This window comes from Copadichromis virginalis, linkage group LG8 (assembly GCF_057382275.1).
Source record: "Copadichromis virginalis isolate Kocher_CV1m ecotype Utaka linkage group LG8, C_Virginalis_male_GT1.1, whole genome shotgun sequence".
In the NCBI taxonomy this organism is placed as follows: Eukaryota; Metazoa; Chordata; class Actinopteri; order Cichliformes; family Cichlidae; genus Copadichromis; species Copadichromis virginalis.
The window spans coordinates 3351825-3368801 of NC_140625.1; the positions used below are offsets into that span (position 1 = coordinate 3351825).

General features: G+C 45.5%; 1 protein-coding gene across 2 annotated transcripts in view; it reads left to right on the forward strand.

The window, feature by feature from the left end:
- Positions 1–16977, forward strand: part of fmn2b (formin 2b) — a 65316-nt gene that overhangs the window by 32660 nt on the left and 15679 nt on the right. For both annotated transcript variants that reach the window (XM_085465419.1, XM_085465418.1), the window contains exons 14-15: positions 14031–14151; positions 14432–14524. In XM_085465419.1, the coding sequence (XP_085321545.1) occupies positions 14031–14151; positions 14432–14524 (214 nt within the window). The remainder of the gene's footprint in view (positions 1–14030; positions 14152–14431; positions 14525–16977) is intronic.

Consider the following 16977-nt stretch of genomic DNA (forward strand, 5'->3'; position numbering starts at 1 on the left):
GCTCTAGGTGGACTGGTTTAAAGAAGCAACACGACTGAGAGCTGCTTCCAACTCCTGATTTGGCCTTTTGATTTATCGGTTAGTCTGTGGGTGAGAACCAGAAGAGAGGCTTGCCTGGGCACCTAGAATAGAGCAGAACTCCTTCCAAACTCATGATGTAAACCGTGGCTCACAGTTGGAGGCAATGTCCAGAGGCATCACATGAAGACAGAAGACATGGTCCACTAAGAGCTGAGCTGTTTCTGGGGCAGAAGGGAATTTGGAGAGGGCAACAGAATGAGCAGGTTTGAGGTAAACCAGTGTCAAACCCCAGGAGATGTTTACAAGTTGTAGAATGGGTCAGTCCAAAACAGCTTGAAAGTCTGCAGGGTCAGCTTTGATCTGCTCTTTCACAACAATGGAAAGAAACTGTAACACGGAATTTGCAATTCTCACGGTTGACATAAAGCTTACTTTCCAGCAAACACTGCAACACTTGATGGATTTGAGGTTCATGTTCAGACAGTTTGCTGGAAAAAATGAGGAGATCATCCAGACAAACAAAAACACAACAATTCAGGTAGTCATGAATTGTACATTATTAACAAGGACCTGATAAACAGCGGGAGCATTACTGAGACCAAATGGCATGATATGACTTTCAAAACGTCTCAGTTCTGTAATCATCTCTCTCCTCAATGCAAGCAAAGTGGTAAGCATTTTTTAGGTCAAGTTTAGGAAAGATGGTGGCTCCCTACAAAAGTTCAAAATGATAATAGTGATAATGGATATTTGTTTTGATGGTTTTATCATTATGACTTTGGAAGGTGATACACGGCCATAGCATCCCCACTACGTAAAATGAGTGGAGTGACATCTTTAATATGTCACTTTCGAACGTCCAATTTGGCCCACTGAAAGAGTTGTTTTGTAACACCAAGTAACGTCTCTTTTTAAACATCTACTGAATTACTAGTGTGGGCTATTTGTAGCCCAAATGTGGTCAGTGTAGACATCTTTTGATAACTAGAGACACATACAAAGGTGAAATGTATTTCCAGTTCAAACTAGCTGTTGAGCCAAAAACCTACAGGAAAATAACTGGTACAGAAAACATGTTCTCCACCCTTTGGAAACATGGGAAACAGTTATGTGTGAAGGAATCCAAAGTGATCAGTGGACATCTCCAAAACAGCTCAGGCTCTTGACACTTAAACAAAAGTAAACATGCACAGTGGATTTAGAGAAAAAATGTCCCCGGCTCACAGGCAGTTTGCAAAAGGAGTTTTTTGACAAAGACTGTTGAGCATATAGTCCGCACAAATTTGCACAAACTTCACATACAGTGGGGCAAAAAAGTATTTAGTCAGCCACCGATTGTGCAAGTTCCCCCACTTAAAATGATGACAGAGGTCAGTAATTTGCACCAGAGGTACACTTCAACTGTGAGAGACAGAATGTGAAAAAAAAATCCATGAATCCACATGGTAGGATTTGTAAAGAATTTATTCGTAAATCAGGGTGGAAAATAAGTATTTGGTCAATAACAAAAATACAACTCAATACTTTGTAACATAACCTTTGTTGGCAATAACAGAGGTCAAACGTTTACTATAGGTCTTTACCAGGTTTGCACACACAGTAGCTGCTATTTTGGCCCATTCCTCCATGCAGATCTTCTCGAGAGCAGTGATGTTTTGGGGCTGTCGCCGAGCAACACGGACTTTCAACTTTTCTATGGGGTTGAGGTCTGGAGACTGGCTAGGCCACTCCAGGACTTTCAAATGCTTCTTACGGAGCCACTCCTTTGTTGCCCGGGCGGTGTGTTATGGATCATTGTCATGTTGGAAGTCCCAGCCTCGTTTCATCTTCAAAGTTCTCACTGATGGAAGGAGGTTTTGGCTCAAAATCTCACGATACATGGCCCCATTCATTCTGTCCTTAACACGGATCAGTCGTCCTGTCCCCTTGGCAGAAAAACAGCCCCATAGCATGATGTTTCCACCCCCATGCTTCACAGTAGGTATGGTGTTCTTGGGATGCAACTCAGTATTCGTCTTCCTCCAAACACGACGAGTTGAGTTTATACCAAAAAGTTCTACTTTGGTTTCATCTGACACATGACATTCTCCCAATCCTCTGCTGCATCATCCATGTGCTCTCTGGCAAACTTCAGACGGGCCTGGACATGCACTGGCTTCAGCAGCGGAACACGTCTGGCACTGCGGGATTTGATTCCCTGCCGTTGTAGTGTGTTACTGATGGTGACCTTTGTTACTTTGGTCCCAGCTCTCTGCAGGTCATTCACCAGGTCCCCCCGTGTGGTTCTGGGATCTTTGCTCACCGTTCTCATGATCATTTTGACCCCACGGGATGAGATCTTGCGTGGAGCCCCAGATCGAGGGAGATTATCAGTGGTCTTGTATGTCTTCCATTTTCTGATGATTGCTCCCACAGTTGATTTTTTCACACCAAGCTGCTTGCCTATTGTAGATTCACTCTTCCCAGTCTGGTGCAGGTCTACAATACTTTTCCTGGTGTCCTTCGAAAGCTCTTTGGTCTTGGCCATGGCGGAGTTTGGAGTCTGACTGTTTGAGGCTGTGGACAGGTGTCTTTTATACAGATGATGAGTTCAAACAGGTGCCATTCATACAGGTAACGAGTGGGGGACAGAAAAGCTTCTTACAGAAGACGTTACAGGTCTGTGAGAGCCAGAGATTTTCCTTGTTTGAGGTGACCAAATACTTATTTTCCACCCTAATTTACGAATAAATTCTTTACAAATCCTACCATGTGGATTCATGGATTTTTTTTCACATTCTGTCTCTCACAGTTGAAGTGTACCTCTGGTGCAAATTACTGACCTCTGTCATCATTTTAAGTGGGGGAACTTGCACAATCGGTGGCTGACTAAATACTTTTTTGCCCCACTGTACTTTCCATTGCAGCTTCTCTCAGCCCAGCTACCGATCACAACCATGCTCACTTTGTCATACAATCATTAGCTCTTCATGATAAAACAGGATACTTGTAAAAATGACCGTATTTAATGCAAATGGTCATTTAAACATATTTAACACATTGTGCTTCATTTAAAAGGAATTTGAAGACTTTTCTAAATACTTTAACCATTATCAGGCATTATTTAACCATTTACATATTAACATGTATTTTAACATTTTTAATATTTCAACATATTTAAACAATTTAATGAATGACAGTTTTAACCTGGTTACAAACATAGAAGTTAAGTAAATAAACCAGTTAAAGAAAAACAGTAAAATGTTGAATTATGACAACAAAAAAATCCAACCCACATGTACTGAATAAATCAATAGGCTAAAACCTAATAATTTTTTTTAAATAAATCTGTATATATATATATATATATATAAAAAAAAACACCCAGCACGCCCCTGCGGGCGGTTTATCCTTCAAGCTCGGGTCCTCTACCAGAGGCCTGGGAGCTTGAGGGTCCTGCGCAGTATCTTAGCTGTTCCCAGGACTGCGCTCTTCTGGACAGAGATCTCCGATGTTGTTCCCGGGATCTGCTGGAGCCACTCGCCTAGCTTGGGAGTCACCGCACCTAGTGCTCCGATTACCACGGGGACCACCGTTACCTTCACCCTCCACATCCTCTCGAGCTCTTCTCTGAGCCCTTGGTATTTCTCCAGCTTCTCGTGTTCCTTCTTCCTGATATTGCTGTCATTCGGAACCGCTACATCGATCACTACGGCCGTCTTCTTCTGTTTGTCTACCACCACTATGTCCGGTTGGTTAGCCACCACCATTTTGTCCGTCTGTATCTGGAAGTCCCACAGGATCTTAGCTCGGTCATTCTCCACCACCCTTGGGGGCATCTCCCATTTTGACCTCGGGACTTCTAGGTTATACTCGGCACAGATGTTCCTGTACACTATGCCGGCCACTTGGTTATGGCGTTCCATGTATGCCTTGCCTGCTAGCATCTTGCACCCTGCTGTTATGTGCTGGATTGTCTCTGGGGCATCTTTACACACACACACACATATATAAAAAAAAACACCCAGCACGCCCCTGCGGGCGGTTTATCCTTCAAGCTCGGGTCCTCTACCAGAGGCCTGGGAGCTTGAGGGTCCTGCGCAGTATCTTAGCTGTTCCCAGGACTGCGCTCTTCTGGACAGAGATCTCCGATGTTGTTCCCGGGATCTGCTGGAGCCACTCGCCTATCTTGGGAGTCACCGCACCTAGTGCTCCGATTACCACGGGGACCACCGTTACCTTCACCCTCCACATCCTCTCGAGCTCTTCTCTGAGCCCTTGGTATTTCTCCAGCTTCTCGTGTTCCTTCTTCCTGATATTGCTGTCATTCGGAACCGCTACATCGATCACTACGGCCATCTTCTTCTGTTTGTCTACCACCACTATGTCCGGTTGGTTAGCCACCACCATTTTGTCCGTCTGTATCTGGAAGTCCCACAGGATCTTAGCTCGGTCATTCTCCACCACCCTTGGGGGCATCTCCCATTTTGACCTCGGGACTTCCAGGTTATACTCCGCACAGATGTTCCTGTACACTATGCCGGCCACTTGGTTATGGCGTTCCATGTATGCCTTGCCTGCTAGCATCTTACACCCTGCTGTTATGTGCTGGATTGTCTCTGGGGCATCTTTACACAGCCTGCACCTGGGGTCTTGCCTGGTGTGATAGACCCCAGCCTCTATGGATCTTGTGCTCAGAGCTTGTTCTTGTGCTGCCATGATTAGTGCCTCTGTGCTGTCTTTCAGTCCAGCTTTGTCCAGCCACTGGTAGGATTTCTGGATATCAGCCACCTCCTCTATCTGCCGGTGGTACATACCGTGCAGGGGCCTGTCCTTCCATGATGGTTCCTCATCTCCCTCCTCTTTCTTGGGTTTCTGCTGCCTGAGGTATTCACTGAGCACTCGGTCAGTTGGGGCCATCTTCCCAATGTATTCTTGGATGTTCGTTGTCTCATCCTGGACTGTGGTGCTGACACTCACCAGTCCCCGGCCCCCTTCCTTCCGCTTAGCGTACAGCCTCAGGGTGCTGGACTTGGGGTGAAACCCTCCATGCATGGTAAGGAGCTTTCTTGTCTTTATGTCAGTGGCTTCTATCTCCTCCTTTGGCCAGCCTATTACCCCAGCAGGGTACCTGATCACGGGCAGGGCGTACGTGTTGATGGCCCGGATCTTGTTCTTACCATTCAGCTGACTCCTCAGGACTTGCCTGACCCTCTGCAGGTACTTGGTGGTTGCAGCTTTTCTAGCGGCCTCTTCATGGTTCCCATTCGCCTGCGGGATCCCCAAGTACTTGTAACTGTCCTCTATGTCTGCAATGTTGCCTTCTGGTAGTTCAATCCCCTCAGTTCTGACTACCTTCCCTCTCTTTGTTACCATCCGACTACACTTCTCCAGTCCGAACGACATTCCAATGTCATTGCTGTATAGCCTGGTAGTGTGGATCAGTGAATCGATGTCTCGTTCACTCTTGGCATACAGCTTGATGTCATCCATGTACAGGAGGTGGCTGACAACTGCTCCGTTCCGTAGTCGGTATCCGTAGCCAGTCTTGTTAATGATCTCACTGAGGGGGTTCAGGCCTATGCAGAACAGCAGTGGGGACAGAGCATCTCCTTGGTAGATCCCGCACTTGATGGTGACTTGTGCTATGGGCTTGGAGTTGGCCTCTAGTGTTGTACGCCACATCCCCATTGAGTTCCTGATGAAGGCTCTTAGGGTCCCATTGATCTTGTACAATTCTAGGCATTCCAGTATCCAGCTGTGGGGCATTGAGTCATAGGCCTTCTTGTAATCAATCCAGGCAGTGCACAGGTTGGTCAGTCTGGTCTTGCAGTCTCGGCTGATTGTTCTGTCTACCAGTAGCTGGTGTTTTGCGCCTCTGGTATTCTTGCCAATTCCTTTCTGTGTCCCGCTCATGTATTGACCCATGTGCCTGTTCATCTTAGCCGATATGATGCCTGACAGGAGCTTCCATGTAGTACTGAGGCAGGTTATTGGTCGGTAGTTGGAGGGGACCGGTCCCTTCTTGGGGTCCTTGGGGATCAGGACCGTCCGGCCTTCAGTTAGCCATTCCGGGTGTCTCTCGTTAACTAGCAGCTGGTTCATTTGTGCTGCCAGACGCTCGTGGAGTGCAGTTAGCTTCTTCAGCCAGTAGGCGTGAACCATGTCGGGCCCTGGTGCTGTCCAACTCTTCATACTGGAGACCCTTTCTTGGATATCTGCCACTGTGATGGTTACTGGACCCTGTTCAGGGAGGTCGCTGTGGTCTGCCCTCAGATCCTCTAGCCACTGAGCATTGCCGTTATGGGTTGCATCCTTCTCCCATATGCTCTTCCAGTATTGCTCCGTCTCCAGCCTTGGTGGTGCTGTTCTCTTATTGTTCCCTTGCCACTGAGAGTACACCTTTGCTGGTTCTGTGGAGAACAGCTGGTTTATTCTCCTGTCTTCTATCTCTCTGGTGTACCTCCTCAAGCGGCTGGCCAAGGCTGTGAGTCTTTGCTTGGCAGTTTCCAAGGCCTCAGGTATGGACAGCTTGCTGTATTTCTTAGGCACCTTATTCGTCGCACCTTTCTGCAACTCCGTTAGTTGGCTAACCTCTCTCCGTGCTACTTTGATCTTGCCCTCTAGCCTCCTTCTCCATGGAGGGTACTGCCCCTTGTGGCTGTTCAACTTGTAGCCAAGCATCTCACTGATCACTGCTGCCGTATTGTAGATCAGCTTGTTAGTGTCGGTAATCGTGGTTGTAGGTATTGTCCGTAGTGCTGCATTAACATCATCTAGCAGACCTTCTGAGGGTACTTCACGTAATCTTGGTAACCGGCTACGGGGGATCCAGGTTTCAAGCTTGGCCATGATCCTATTTTTCAGGTCAGTTCCTCTCGCACTCAACGATCCTTCTCCTATCGCACTTGGGGCTATGTACCCAATCTCGGGTGGGGGTGATGATATCTCCCCCCTGACCTGGCGTCCTGACTCCTCCTTGCCGTAGCATTTGTGTTGTACCTCGTCAATCTCTAGCTGTGAGAGCAGTCCCTTCTTTCGAATGTTGGAACACTGAGCTACTAGTTGTTTCGCCGTCATTGTGGATGTTGGGTATCGAAGAATCCATAGGTCCCTCATCCTATTCATGTAGCCCCTTCCGCCGGGGTTACTTGCGTAGTAGCATTCCAACAACGCCCTGTTTTCGTCCCTTGCCCACCGATGCCTTCTTGTTCCAGTAGCCCACTTTTCGTCAGGGTGCCCTGGTTCCTCAACACCTGACGCGGACCTTGTTGATCCGGGCGACGTCCGAGCCGGCATGCCTTCATATTTATCTGTCTCGCTCATGTCTGCGGTAGGCTTGCTTAGCATAGGGGGTCTAGCCTTAGGACCCTTACTGGATACAGACGCCCCAGGCAGGAATCGAACTTGCGATCCTCTGTTCCAAAGGCGTGTAGTCTAACCACTACGCTATCCAGCTGCGTAGTGGTTAGACTATATATATATATATATATATATATATATATGTATCATGTTAATAATACATATATATTATTATATATGTATCATGTTAATAACAACAATGTTGATAAGTTACATTTATTAATCATGTAAATTACCTGCATCTGTCATAGATATCCACATGACATCCAAAAAAAGGACCCGGTCTAAAGTGGAAATGTTGAGCGTCATAGTGACGTCAGAGCTGGGTTATGGTTGGATGTTGAAATTATGGAACTAGTTTGAACATTGTATAGATGTTCAGAATTGATCATGGACAGACGGACCCAATATCGACATCATCTGCACATCTATCTGATGTCCAGTGTTTAGTGGGTCTTGTTATTCTTCCCAATAAAGGAGAACCCTGCATCAAGGGGAGATGAGGATGGTCGAATGATACCAGGCGCTAGGGAGTCAGTGATGTGTTTCTCCATTCCTTGCATTCAGTTTTAGTCAAGATGTAAAGGTGACTAGTGAGAACTGGGAGTACTGGGACTGGGAGCAGATCTGTGGCATAGTCATATGGGTGATGGAAAGAAAAAAAAAGGAGCCAAATCCTTTCTGAAAACTTCAACCACATTGTGATATAACCCTTTTAGGCCAGTTCTCATTTCAGATCATCACACACACCAAGAACAAAAGTTATTATCACAACCTTGTCCTCCCAATGTATCTCCTCTGCCAGTATCCAAAAACAATTGGGACAAATTGGAACAAAAATCAGCTGCTATAATGTGCTTACCTTGGCCAACTGGAGGCAGAACACTACCCTAAATTTGATAATGAATTCATTATAAGAGAGCTTAGTATAGGTCTTTAAAACAGCCTGCGCCCATCTCAGCACACAATTGCATAATAACTCCAGTGAAAAAGCCAACTTGGCACTGTCAGAAGCATGAGTACAACTCATAGTTATCTGAACTATAACAGATAACAACAAAAGGAGTGCCCAATTACAAGTTACAAAAGCTCTAATTCAGAAAAGGATAAGGACCCACGCCTAGAACATAAGGCGTGGTTAGCTCACACAGATGCAATATAAGATTCACATACTGCAGATGCTGGTGTTACAGCAGTTTGGTAGTTGGTAGCTGACAAACATTTTCTGAACATCCTAACTAATTTCCTGAGGGTGATAGTTTGAGTCTTATTCCAGTCCTTGGCAAAATCCGGTCGTTAAGTTGATGACGTGACGAATCCTACTTCCGGGCCTAAAGTAGTCTGCGTTTAATATGGCTTTTGTGTTGTTAACATGTTTAATGTTTTGTATTTTCTTCTACTTAATCTCGAAAAAGCTCCTAAAACAGTCAGTGATCACTGTTGACCTCCCTCGGCTTTTATTACCGCTAATCATTTATTTAAGTTCAGTTTTTAAAACCTTAGGACGTAACTACAGCCCAGCCCATGCAGCTGTATATGAATGACTAACCTCGTATTGTGGATGGATTATCTCAGTTGTTCTCCTGGCTGAAGTTTGGTCCTTTTACAGCATCCTGCCATGCGATTACATTTGTTCCTGACCACCGAGAACACTCACGTTAACTTTTATCGAGTGGAAAAAAGTTAGCTTGTTTATATTATGCTAACATAGCTGTGTCGCTAGCGGTCACGTAGCACATCTTTATATACCAGCTAGCCAAACTTCAGTAACCCTACAAACGTCACTGCTGTTTAGTTTTCTGTCTTCATTTATGTTGCAAGTGATAACAGAGCTGTACGTTTGAATTTGTTTCCAAAACCCCGCAGTCAGGACATGCTATATTGTATTTAGATAGAAGCTAGCGAACTAACTTCCTGCTAACTTCTAACTCCGTTAAATGTCATAAATTCAGTTTTCATGGATGCCTGGATGTTAAACTCAATTGTTACACCTGGTAGAGCAGAACGCTGATCATTTTATTAAAGATGAAAGACTTTAGACAGTTTTTCAACTCTTACTACTGCCATAGTGATCGTTTGATATATGGACCTGCAGCGGAGTTTAGACCCAGACACGGCTAGTAACGTCAGACTTAACGACCGGATAGTGACATTCATATAACTTACATATGACTGTTTGATAATCTTGGACTCTGCAGTTGTTTAAACAAACCTCCAAGAGACCTAACTAACTTAAATCTACAGTTCTGCTTCTTAGAGCTTTGATAAATTCATTGAGTCATTTGAAAACCTTCAGTACCACAGTATGCTTCAGTATATACAGTTCTATTGAAATAGTTTTAAAAAGCCCCAAATTACTATGACATTTGTGCCGGTGCCAAACCGGTACTTTTGAAACGCTGCCGGTGCTTAAACGGTGCTAAAACTGGTGCTTAAAGAATGGAGAGCACAAACTTTGTCCAAAAACCTCTTATGTTTTTATTTTTAGCAGTCTCTTTTTGGATGGAGATCTCTGACTATAAATTTTGTCACTGCCCTATGAATTTCGTCCACTCTTTATTTGGTCATTTTAGCCTTTTTGGTCAAGGTGAAGGGAGTATCTGCCATCAAACAAGAAGACAGCCGCATGTAACTACGATGGTGTAGTTATGCTGCTGCTGCCATCATCATCTATCATCATTTCTGCTACACTGGCAGGGCTAGGGGCCAGGACTCTCCCCTTCGGGTATTGGGGGATGTTGCTAACTCCGGGTCCGATAACAGGCATCACACCCGCAGTAGATGTGCTGGGTGTGAGGTTTTTCAGCAAGCTATCAAATAAGGTGCATTTTTCGGCTTTTAAAAAAACGCTATGCGTTGCCAGGTGTTTCATCAGATTCGAGGTATTACCTCCTTTGCACATTATCACCTTAAAAGCACTTGTTGCAGGCTGCTGAGTTTGCATCTTTTGCTGTGAAGTACAGCCAAACCTTTGACCGCTTCGCCTTGGGCATTTTTAATCTGTAGCTCTGCTCTAAAAGAACATACGTACCTGGGCCCGTCTACTATCCTTGGAAAGGTAAAATGATTGGCTACAATCCAAAGTGTATGACATCTCAGGGGGGAAAAAAAGCACCGAAATAAAGCACTGAGATGCGCGCTGCTTTTCTAGTTACTACCGCCATAATGGCACCGGATATCAGTACCCATCCCTAGTGATGACAGTGATTTACATTTCTGGTGTGTCATTTGTTGCAGAAAAGCAAAGTCATTTTTTTTTTTTAATATCTCTGTAAAGCGGTCCCATCCTCCATTTCGTTGGATCCACAGACTAATGAGATCATCTAGATACGCAGAAAAAAAAAAAATGACAAAGGATGAACTGAAGCTCTGCCATCACGTAATGTCGCATACTGCTGTTTCTGATGTCATTTAAGAAAAAAAAAAAAGAAAAAAAAAGAAAAGCAAAGTCATTTCACTCTCTGATACATGTAATTGTTTAATGCAAAAATTTTAGGAGCTATGATCTCAGAATCATACTTAATTGACCATATAAGAAAAAATAATTTCCCTCTCGCCCCTGCGGGTGGTCTATCCTTCAAGCTCGGTCCTCCAGCAGATGCCTGGGAGCTTGAGGTTCCTGCGCAGTATCTTAGCTGTTCCCAGGACTGCGCTTTTCTGGACAGAGATCTCCAATGTTGTCCCTGGGATCTGCTGGAGCAACTTGCCTAGCTTGGGAGTCACCGCACCTAGTGCTCCAATTACCACTGGGACCACTGTTGCCTTCACCCTCCATATTTTCTCTTGCTCTTCTCTGAGCCCTTGGTATTTCTCAGGCTTCTCATGTTCCTTCTTCCTGATGTTGCTGTCATTGGGAACCGCTACATCTATCACTACGGCCGACTTCTTCTGTTTGTCTACCACCATTATGTCCGGTTGGTTAGCCACCTACAATTTTGTCCGTCTGTATCTGGAAGTCCCAAAGAATCTTAGCTCGGTCATTTTGACCTCAGGACTTCCAGGCCATATTCGGCACACGTTTCTGTATACTTTCCTGGCCACTTGGTTATGGTGTTCCATGTATGCCCTGCTAGCTAGCATCTTACACCCTGCTGTTATGTTCTGAATTATCTCAGGGGCATCTTTACACAGTCTGCACCTGGGGTCTTGCCTGGTGTGATAGACCCCAGCCTCTATGTGCTCAGAGCTTGTTTCTGTGCTGTCATGATTAGTGCCTCTGTGCTGTCTTTCAGTCCAGCTTTGTCCAGCCACTGGTAGGATTTCTGGATGTCAGCCACCTCTTTCTGCCGGTAGTAAATACTGTCCAGAGGGCTGTCATTCATTGATGGTCCCTCCTCTTCCTCCTCTTTCTTGGGTTTCTGCTGCTTGAGGTATTCACTGAGCACTCGGTCAGTTGGGGCCATCTTCCTGATGTATTCTTGGATGTTCCTTGTCTCATCCTGGACCGTGGTGCTGACACTCACCAATCCTCAGCCTCCTTCCTTCCGCTTAGTGTACAGCCTCAGGCTGCTGGACTTGGGGTGAAACCCTCCATGCATAGTCAGGAGCTTCCTCGTCTTGATGTCAGTGGCTTCTATCTCCTCCTTTGACCAGCTTATTATCCCAGCAGGGTACCTGATCACGGGCAGGGTGTAGGTGTTGATAGCCCGGATCTTGTTCTTACCATTCAGCTGACTCCTCAGGACTTGCCTGACCCTCTGCAGGTGGTGGTTGCAGCTGTCCTAGCAGCCTCTTCATGGTTCCTATTTGCCTGTGGGATCGCCAGGTACTTTTAGCTGTCCTCTATGTCTGCAGTGTTGCCGTCGGGGAGTTTGATCCCCTCAGTTCTGACCACCTTCCCTCTCTTTTTTTATCATCCGACCACACTTTTCTTGTCCGAACGACATTCTGATGTCATTGCTGTATATCTTGGTGGTGTGGATCAAGGAATCGATGTCTCGTTCACTCTTGGCATACAGTTTGATGTTATCCATGTACAGGAGGGGCTTACAAATGCTCCATTCTGTCATCGATATCCGTAGCCAGCCTTGTCAATGATCTCACTGAGGGGTTCGGGCCTATGCAGAACTGCAGTGGGGACAGAGCATCTCCTTGGCAGATCCCTCACTTGATGGTGACTTGTGCTATGGGCTTGAAGTTGGCCTCTAGTGTTGTCCCCCACATCCCCATTGAGTTCCTGATGAAGGCTCTTAGGGTCCTGTTGATCTTGTATAGGTCTATGCGTTCCAGGATCCAGGTGTGGGGCATTGAGTCATAGGCCTTCTTGTAATCAATCCAGGTAGTGCACAGGTTGGTCAGTCTGGTCCTGCAGTCTCGGCTGACTGCTTGGTCTACCAGTAGCTGGTGTTGTGCGCCTCTGGTATTCTTGCCCATCCCTTTCTGTGCCCCACTCATGTATTGAGCCATGTGCCTGTTCATCTTAGCCGCTATGATGCCTGACAGAAGCTTCCACTTGGTGTTGAGGCTGGTTATTGGCTGGTAGTTGGATGGGACCGGCCCCTTCTGGGGGTACTTGAGGATCGGGATTGTCCGACCTTTGGTTAGCCATTCCGGGTGTCTCTCGTCAACTAGCAGCTGGTTCATTTGTGCTGCCAGACGCTCATGGAGTGCAGTCAGCTTCTTCAGCCAGTAGGCGTGAATCATGTCGGGGCCTGGTGCTGTCCAACTCTTCATACTGGAGACCCTTTCTTGGATGTCTGCCAATGTGATTGTTACCGGACCCTGTTCAGGGAGGTTGCTGTGGTCTGCTCTTAGATCCACTAGCCACTGAGCATTGCCCTTATGGGTTGCGTCCTTCTCCCATATGCTCTTCCAGTATTGCTCTGTCTCCAGCCTTGGTGGTGCTGTTCTCATATTGTTCCCCTGCCACTGATAGCTGGTTCTGTGGAGAACAGCTGGTTTATTCTCCTGCCTTTGATCTCTCTGGTGTTCCTCTTGAAGCGGCTGGCCAAGGCTGTGAGTCTTTGCTTGGCAGTTTCCAAGACCTCAGGTATGGACAGCTTGCTGTACTTCTTAGGCACCTTCTTTGTTGCACCTTTTTGCAGCTCTGATAGTTGGCTAGCCTCCCTGCATGCTACCTTAATCTTGGCCTCTAGTCTCCTTCTCCATGGAGGGTACTACTCTTTGTGGCTGTTCAGTTTGTAGCCAAGCATCTCACTGATCACTGCTGCCGTGGTGTAGATCAGCTTGCTAGTCCCGGGAATGGTGGCAGTCTTGGTAGCCAGCTACGGAGGATCCAGGTTTCAAGCTTTACCATGATCCTATCTCTCAGGTCAGTTCCTCTTGCACTCAATGATCCTTCTTCTATTGCACTTGGGGCTTGGTACCCAATCTCAGGTGGGGGTGATGATATCTCCCCCTTGACCTGGCGTCCTGGCAAGCTTGAAGGATAGATTGCCCGCAGGGGAATTTCTATCTATCTATCTATCTATCTATCTATCTATCTATCTATCTATCTATCTATCTATCTATCTATCTATCTATCTATCTATCTATCTATCTATCTATCTATCTATCTATCTATCTATCTATCTATCTATCTATCTATCTATCTATCTATCATTGCATTGCTAACATCTAGCATGCTGGGGATGGTTATTCCAACAGTAGGATATCTATGATTCATTTGAACAATTGTATTGTGCCCTAATTGGTTTGTCCATTTCCAGGATGCTGGCAGGGAGACATGTGTGTATCCTCTCCCTGAGCCTCATGACCTGTTTCAGGCTTCGCAGCTGAAATTTGAAGATTTTCAGAAAGATCTGGCACGACTCAGGAAGGATCTGAGAGGTAACACATGTAGCTGCATTTCAATCAGATTAAAGGACATACATTTACTGTATAAGCATTCATTTCCTGGAAACTGACCAATACCCATTACCTGACTACCTCTCTTCATTCAAAGGTGAAAATGATGATTTGCAAGTTTTTGAGTCCATTTAAAAATCAAACTAAAACCATTTGGGGGCATTATAGTGGTTTAACATGATTCATACTTCCATGCGTGCATGAAATATATTGATAAAGCTGAAATGGTTCATTCAATGGTTGACTGTTTTCATTTTCTCAGCATGCATATCAGAAGTAGAAAAAGTGTGTAAGATTTCAGATGAGGAGAACTTGGAACCTTTCAAAGAAAAGATGGATGATTTCCTCAAACAAGGTAAATTATGTAACCCCCATACATACATACACACATACATACATAGATGCATACATGCATACATACACTTATTGACATGATATCACCATGCAGTTGCTGTAGATTTGCAGGTTGCACATCCGTGGTGTAAATATTGTGTTCCTGTCAAGCAGGTGCTATATTGGATGGTAGTACAGTCTGAAAGTATGGTATTGTAGTGTCTTTACAGTACAACATAAAGCATAAGCACACGTAAAGCAAGTATCCCCTCGGCTTGCTGCCTGTACTTTGGGGTTTCTTCCGGTGGACGAGAGGGTTTGTTCCCTGTGCGAGGGTCGGGGAAGGGGTCCTGACTGTCATCTGCGCTTATGCGCTAAACAACGGTTTAGAGTACCCAGCCTTCTTGGAGTCCGTGGGAGGGAGACTGGGGACAGTCTCCCTCAGAACATGGTCCAAATGGACCATGTTCAGCATCTCCATTGCCAAAGCCAAAGGTGGTTGGTGCCTGTTGTTGTGGTAACCTACCTTGTGGTGGTGCCCATCTTTAAGAAGATGGACCAGAGGGAGTGGGGCATCACACTCCTCAGCCTCCCTGGGAAAGTCTATGCCAGGAAGAAGAGTCTGTCTGTTGGTGGAACCTCGGATACAAGAGGTACAATGTAGTTTTCGTCTTGGTTATGCAACACTGGATCAGCTCTTTATCCTCTCGAGAATACTTGACGGTGCATGGGAGTTTGTTTTTTTGTGTACTTTGGAGAAGGCATTCGACAGTGTGCTGTGGGAGGTGGTTCCTGTGGGAGGTATGGGTTGTCTGGCCCATTGCTACAAGGCGTTCAATCATTATACAACCATTGCAGAAGCTTGCTCTGCATAGCTGGAAATAATTCTGACTCGTTTCCAGTGGGTGATGGACTCCAGCAGGGCTGCCCTTTGTCACTGATTCTGTTTGTAATTTTCATGGACAGAATTTCTAGGTGTAGCCAAGTGGAGGAAGGCTTTCACTCAGAATGTCTTCTCTGCTTTTTGCAGATGATGTGGTTCTGTTGGCTTCATTGGGTGATGGCCTCCAGCTCGCACTGGAACCGTTCGTAGCTGAGTGTGAAGCAGTTGGAATGAGAATCAACCCCTCCAAATCTGAGGTCATGGTCCTCAGCTGGAAAAGGGTGGAGCGCCCACTCTGGGTGAGGGACAAGTTCCTGTCCCAAGTGGAGGAGCTTAAATTTCTTAGACGGATTGGTGGATTTGGTGCTGCAGTGATGTGGACACTGTACTGGTCCATCATGGTGAAGAGAGAGCTGAGTGTAAAAGTGAAGCTATTGATTCACCAGTCGATTTATGCCCCTACCCTCACCTACGGTCACGAGCTGTGGGTAGTGACCAAAAGAATGAAATCATGGATACAAGCGGCAGAAATGGGCTTCCTTTAAAGCAGGGGTGTCAAACTTAAATACACAGTGGGCCAAAATTCAAAACTGGATCAAAGTCGCAGGCTAACATTAATATTCATTGAAAAAAAACTCTTCCTCCAAATATAACAAGGAATCTTTTCTTATGGACTCAAACAAGTTTTGCTGAAAAACTGAATATGGAACAAGCAAAGCTTAATACTAAACAATATATATAACTTATATAAACGTATATATAACTTAATATTGCACACATGCAAAATCAAAATTCCAATTAAATAACACATCAGTGGAATTAATTTCTTAATTAAATTTGTATTTGCAGCCTTCTGAATTAAATTTTATCATTTTATCATTTATCAAATTTTCATCATATTCTCCCACCTGTCCAGAAAGCTCCTGTTTTCTGCCTTTCTTTTTGCCATTTTGGGATAGGTAGCATGGCAGTATTTGCATGGTTGCTATGACTATGGTTAACAGAGGAGAGGGTGCTAATGGGTCCTGTCATGACTGACGTGCCAAAACACCAACAGAGCATTCTGGGAATTGTAGTATTAGCAGTACATGCACTGTATAATACTGGCAGGCCAGCTCTAATGGTAATTTTGTATGGCTTCGCGGGCCAAATGTAATTAGGCGGGTGGTAGGGTGGTTCGGGCATTTGACAAGGATGCCTCCTGGGCACCTCTTGGGTAAGGTTTTCCAGACGTGTACCACCAGGAGGAGGCCCTGGGCCAGACCCAGGACACGCTGAAGGGATTATATCTCTCGGCAGGCATGAGAAGGCCTTGGTGTTCCCCCGGACAATTTAGAGGAGGTGACTGGGGAGAGGGAGGTCTGGGCTTCTTTGCTTAGGATGCTGCTTCTGCAAAGTGGCCCCAGATAAGCAGAAGAAGATGGATAGATGGAACTGATTGTTATTGTACATGAATAAAATTGAAATGAAAATTGACTTATCAGACCAGGCAGCATTTTTCCAATCAACTATTGTCCAACTTTGGTGAGTTCATGTGATTTGTTGCCTTAATTTCCTGTTTTTTAACTTTTTAACTTAAAAAGGTAATCTTG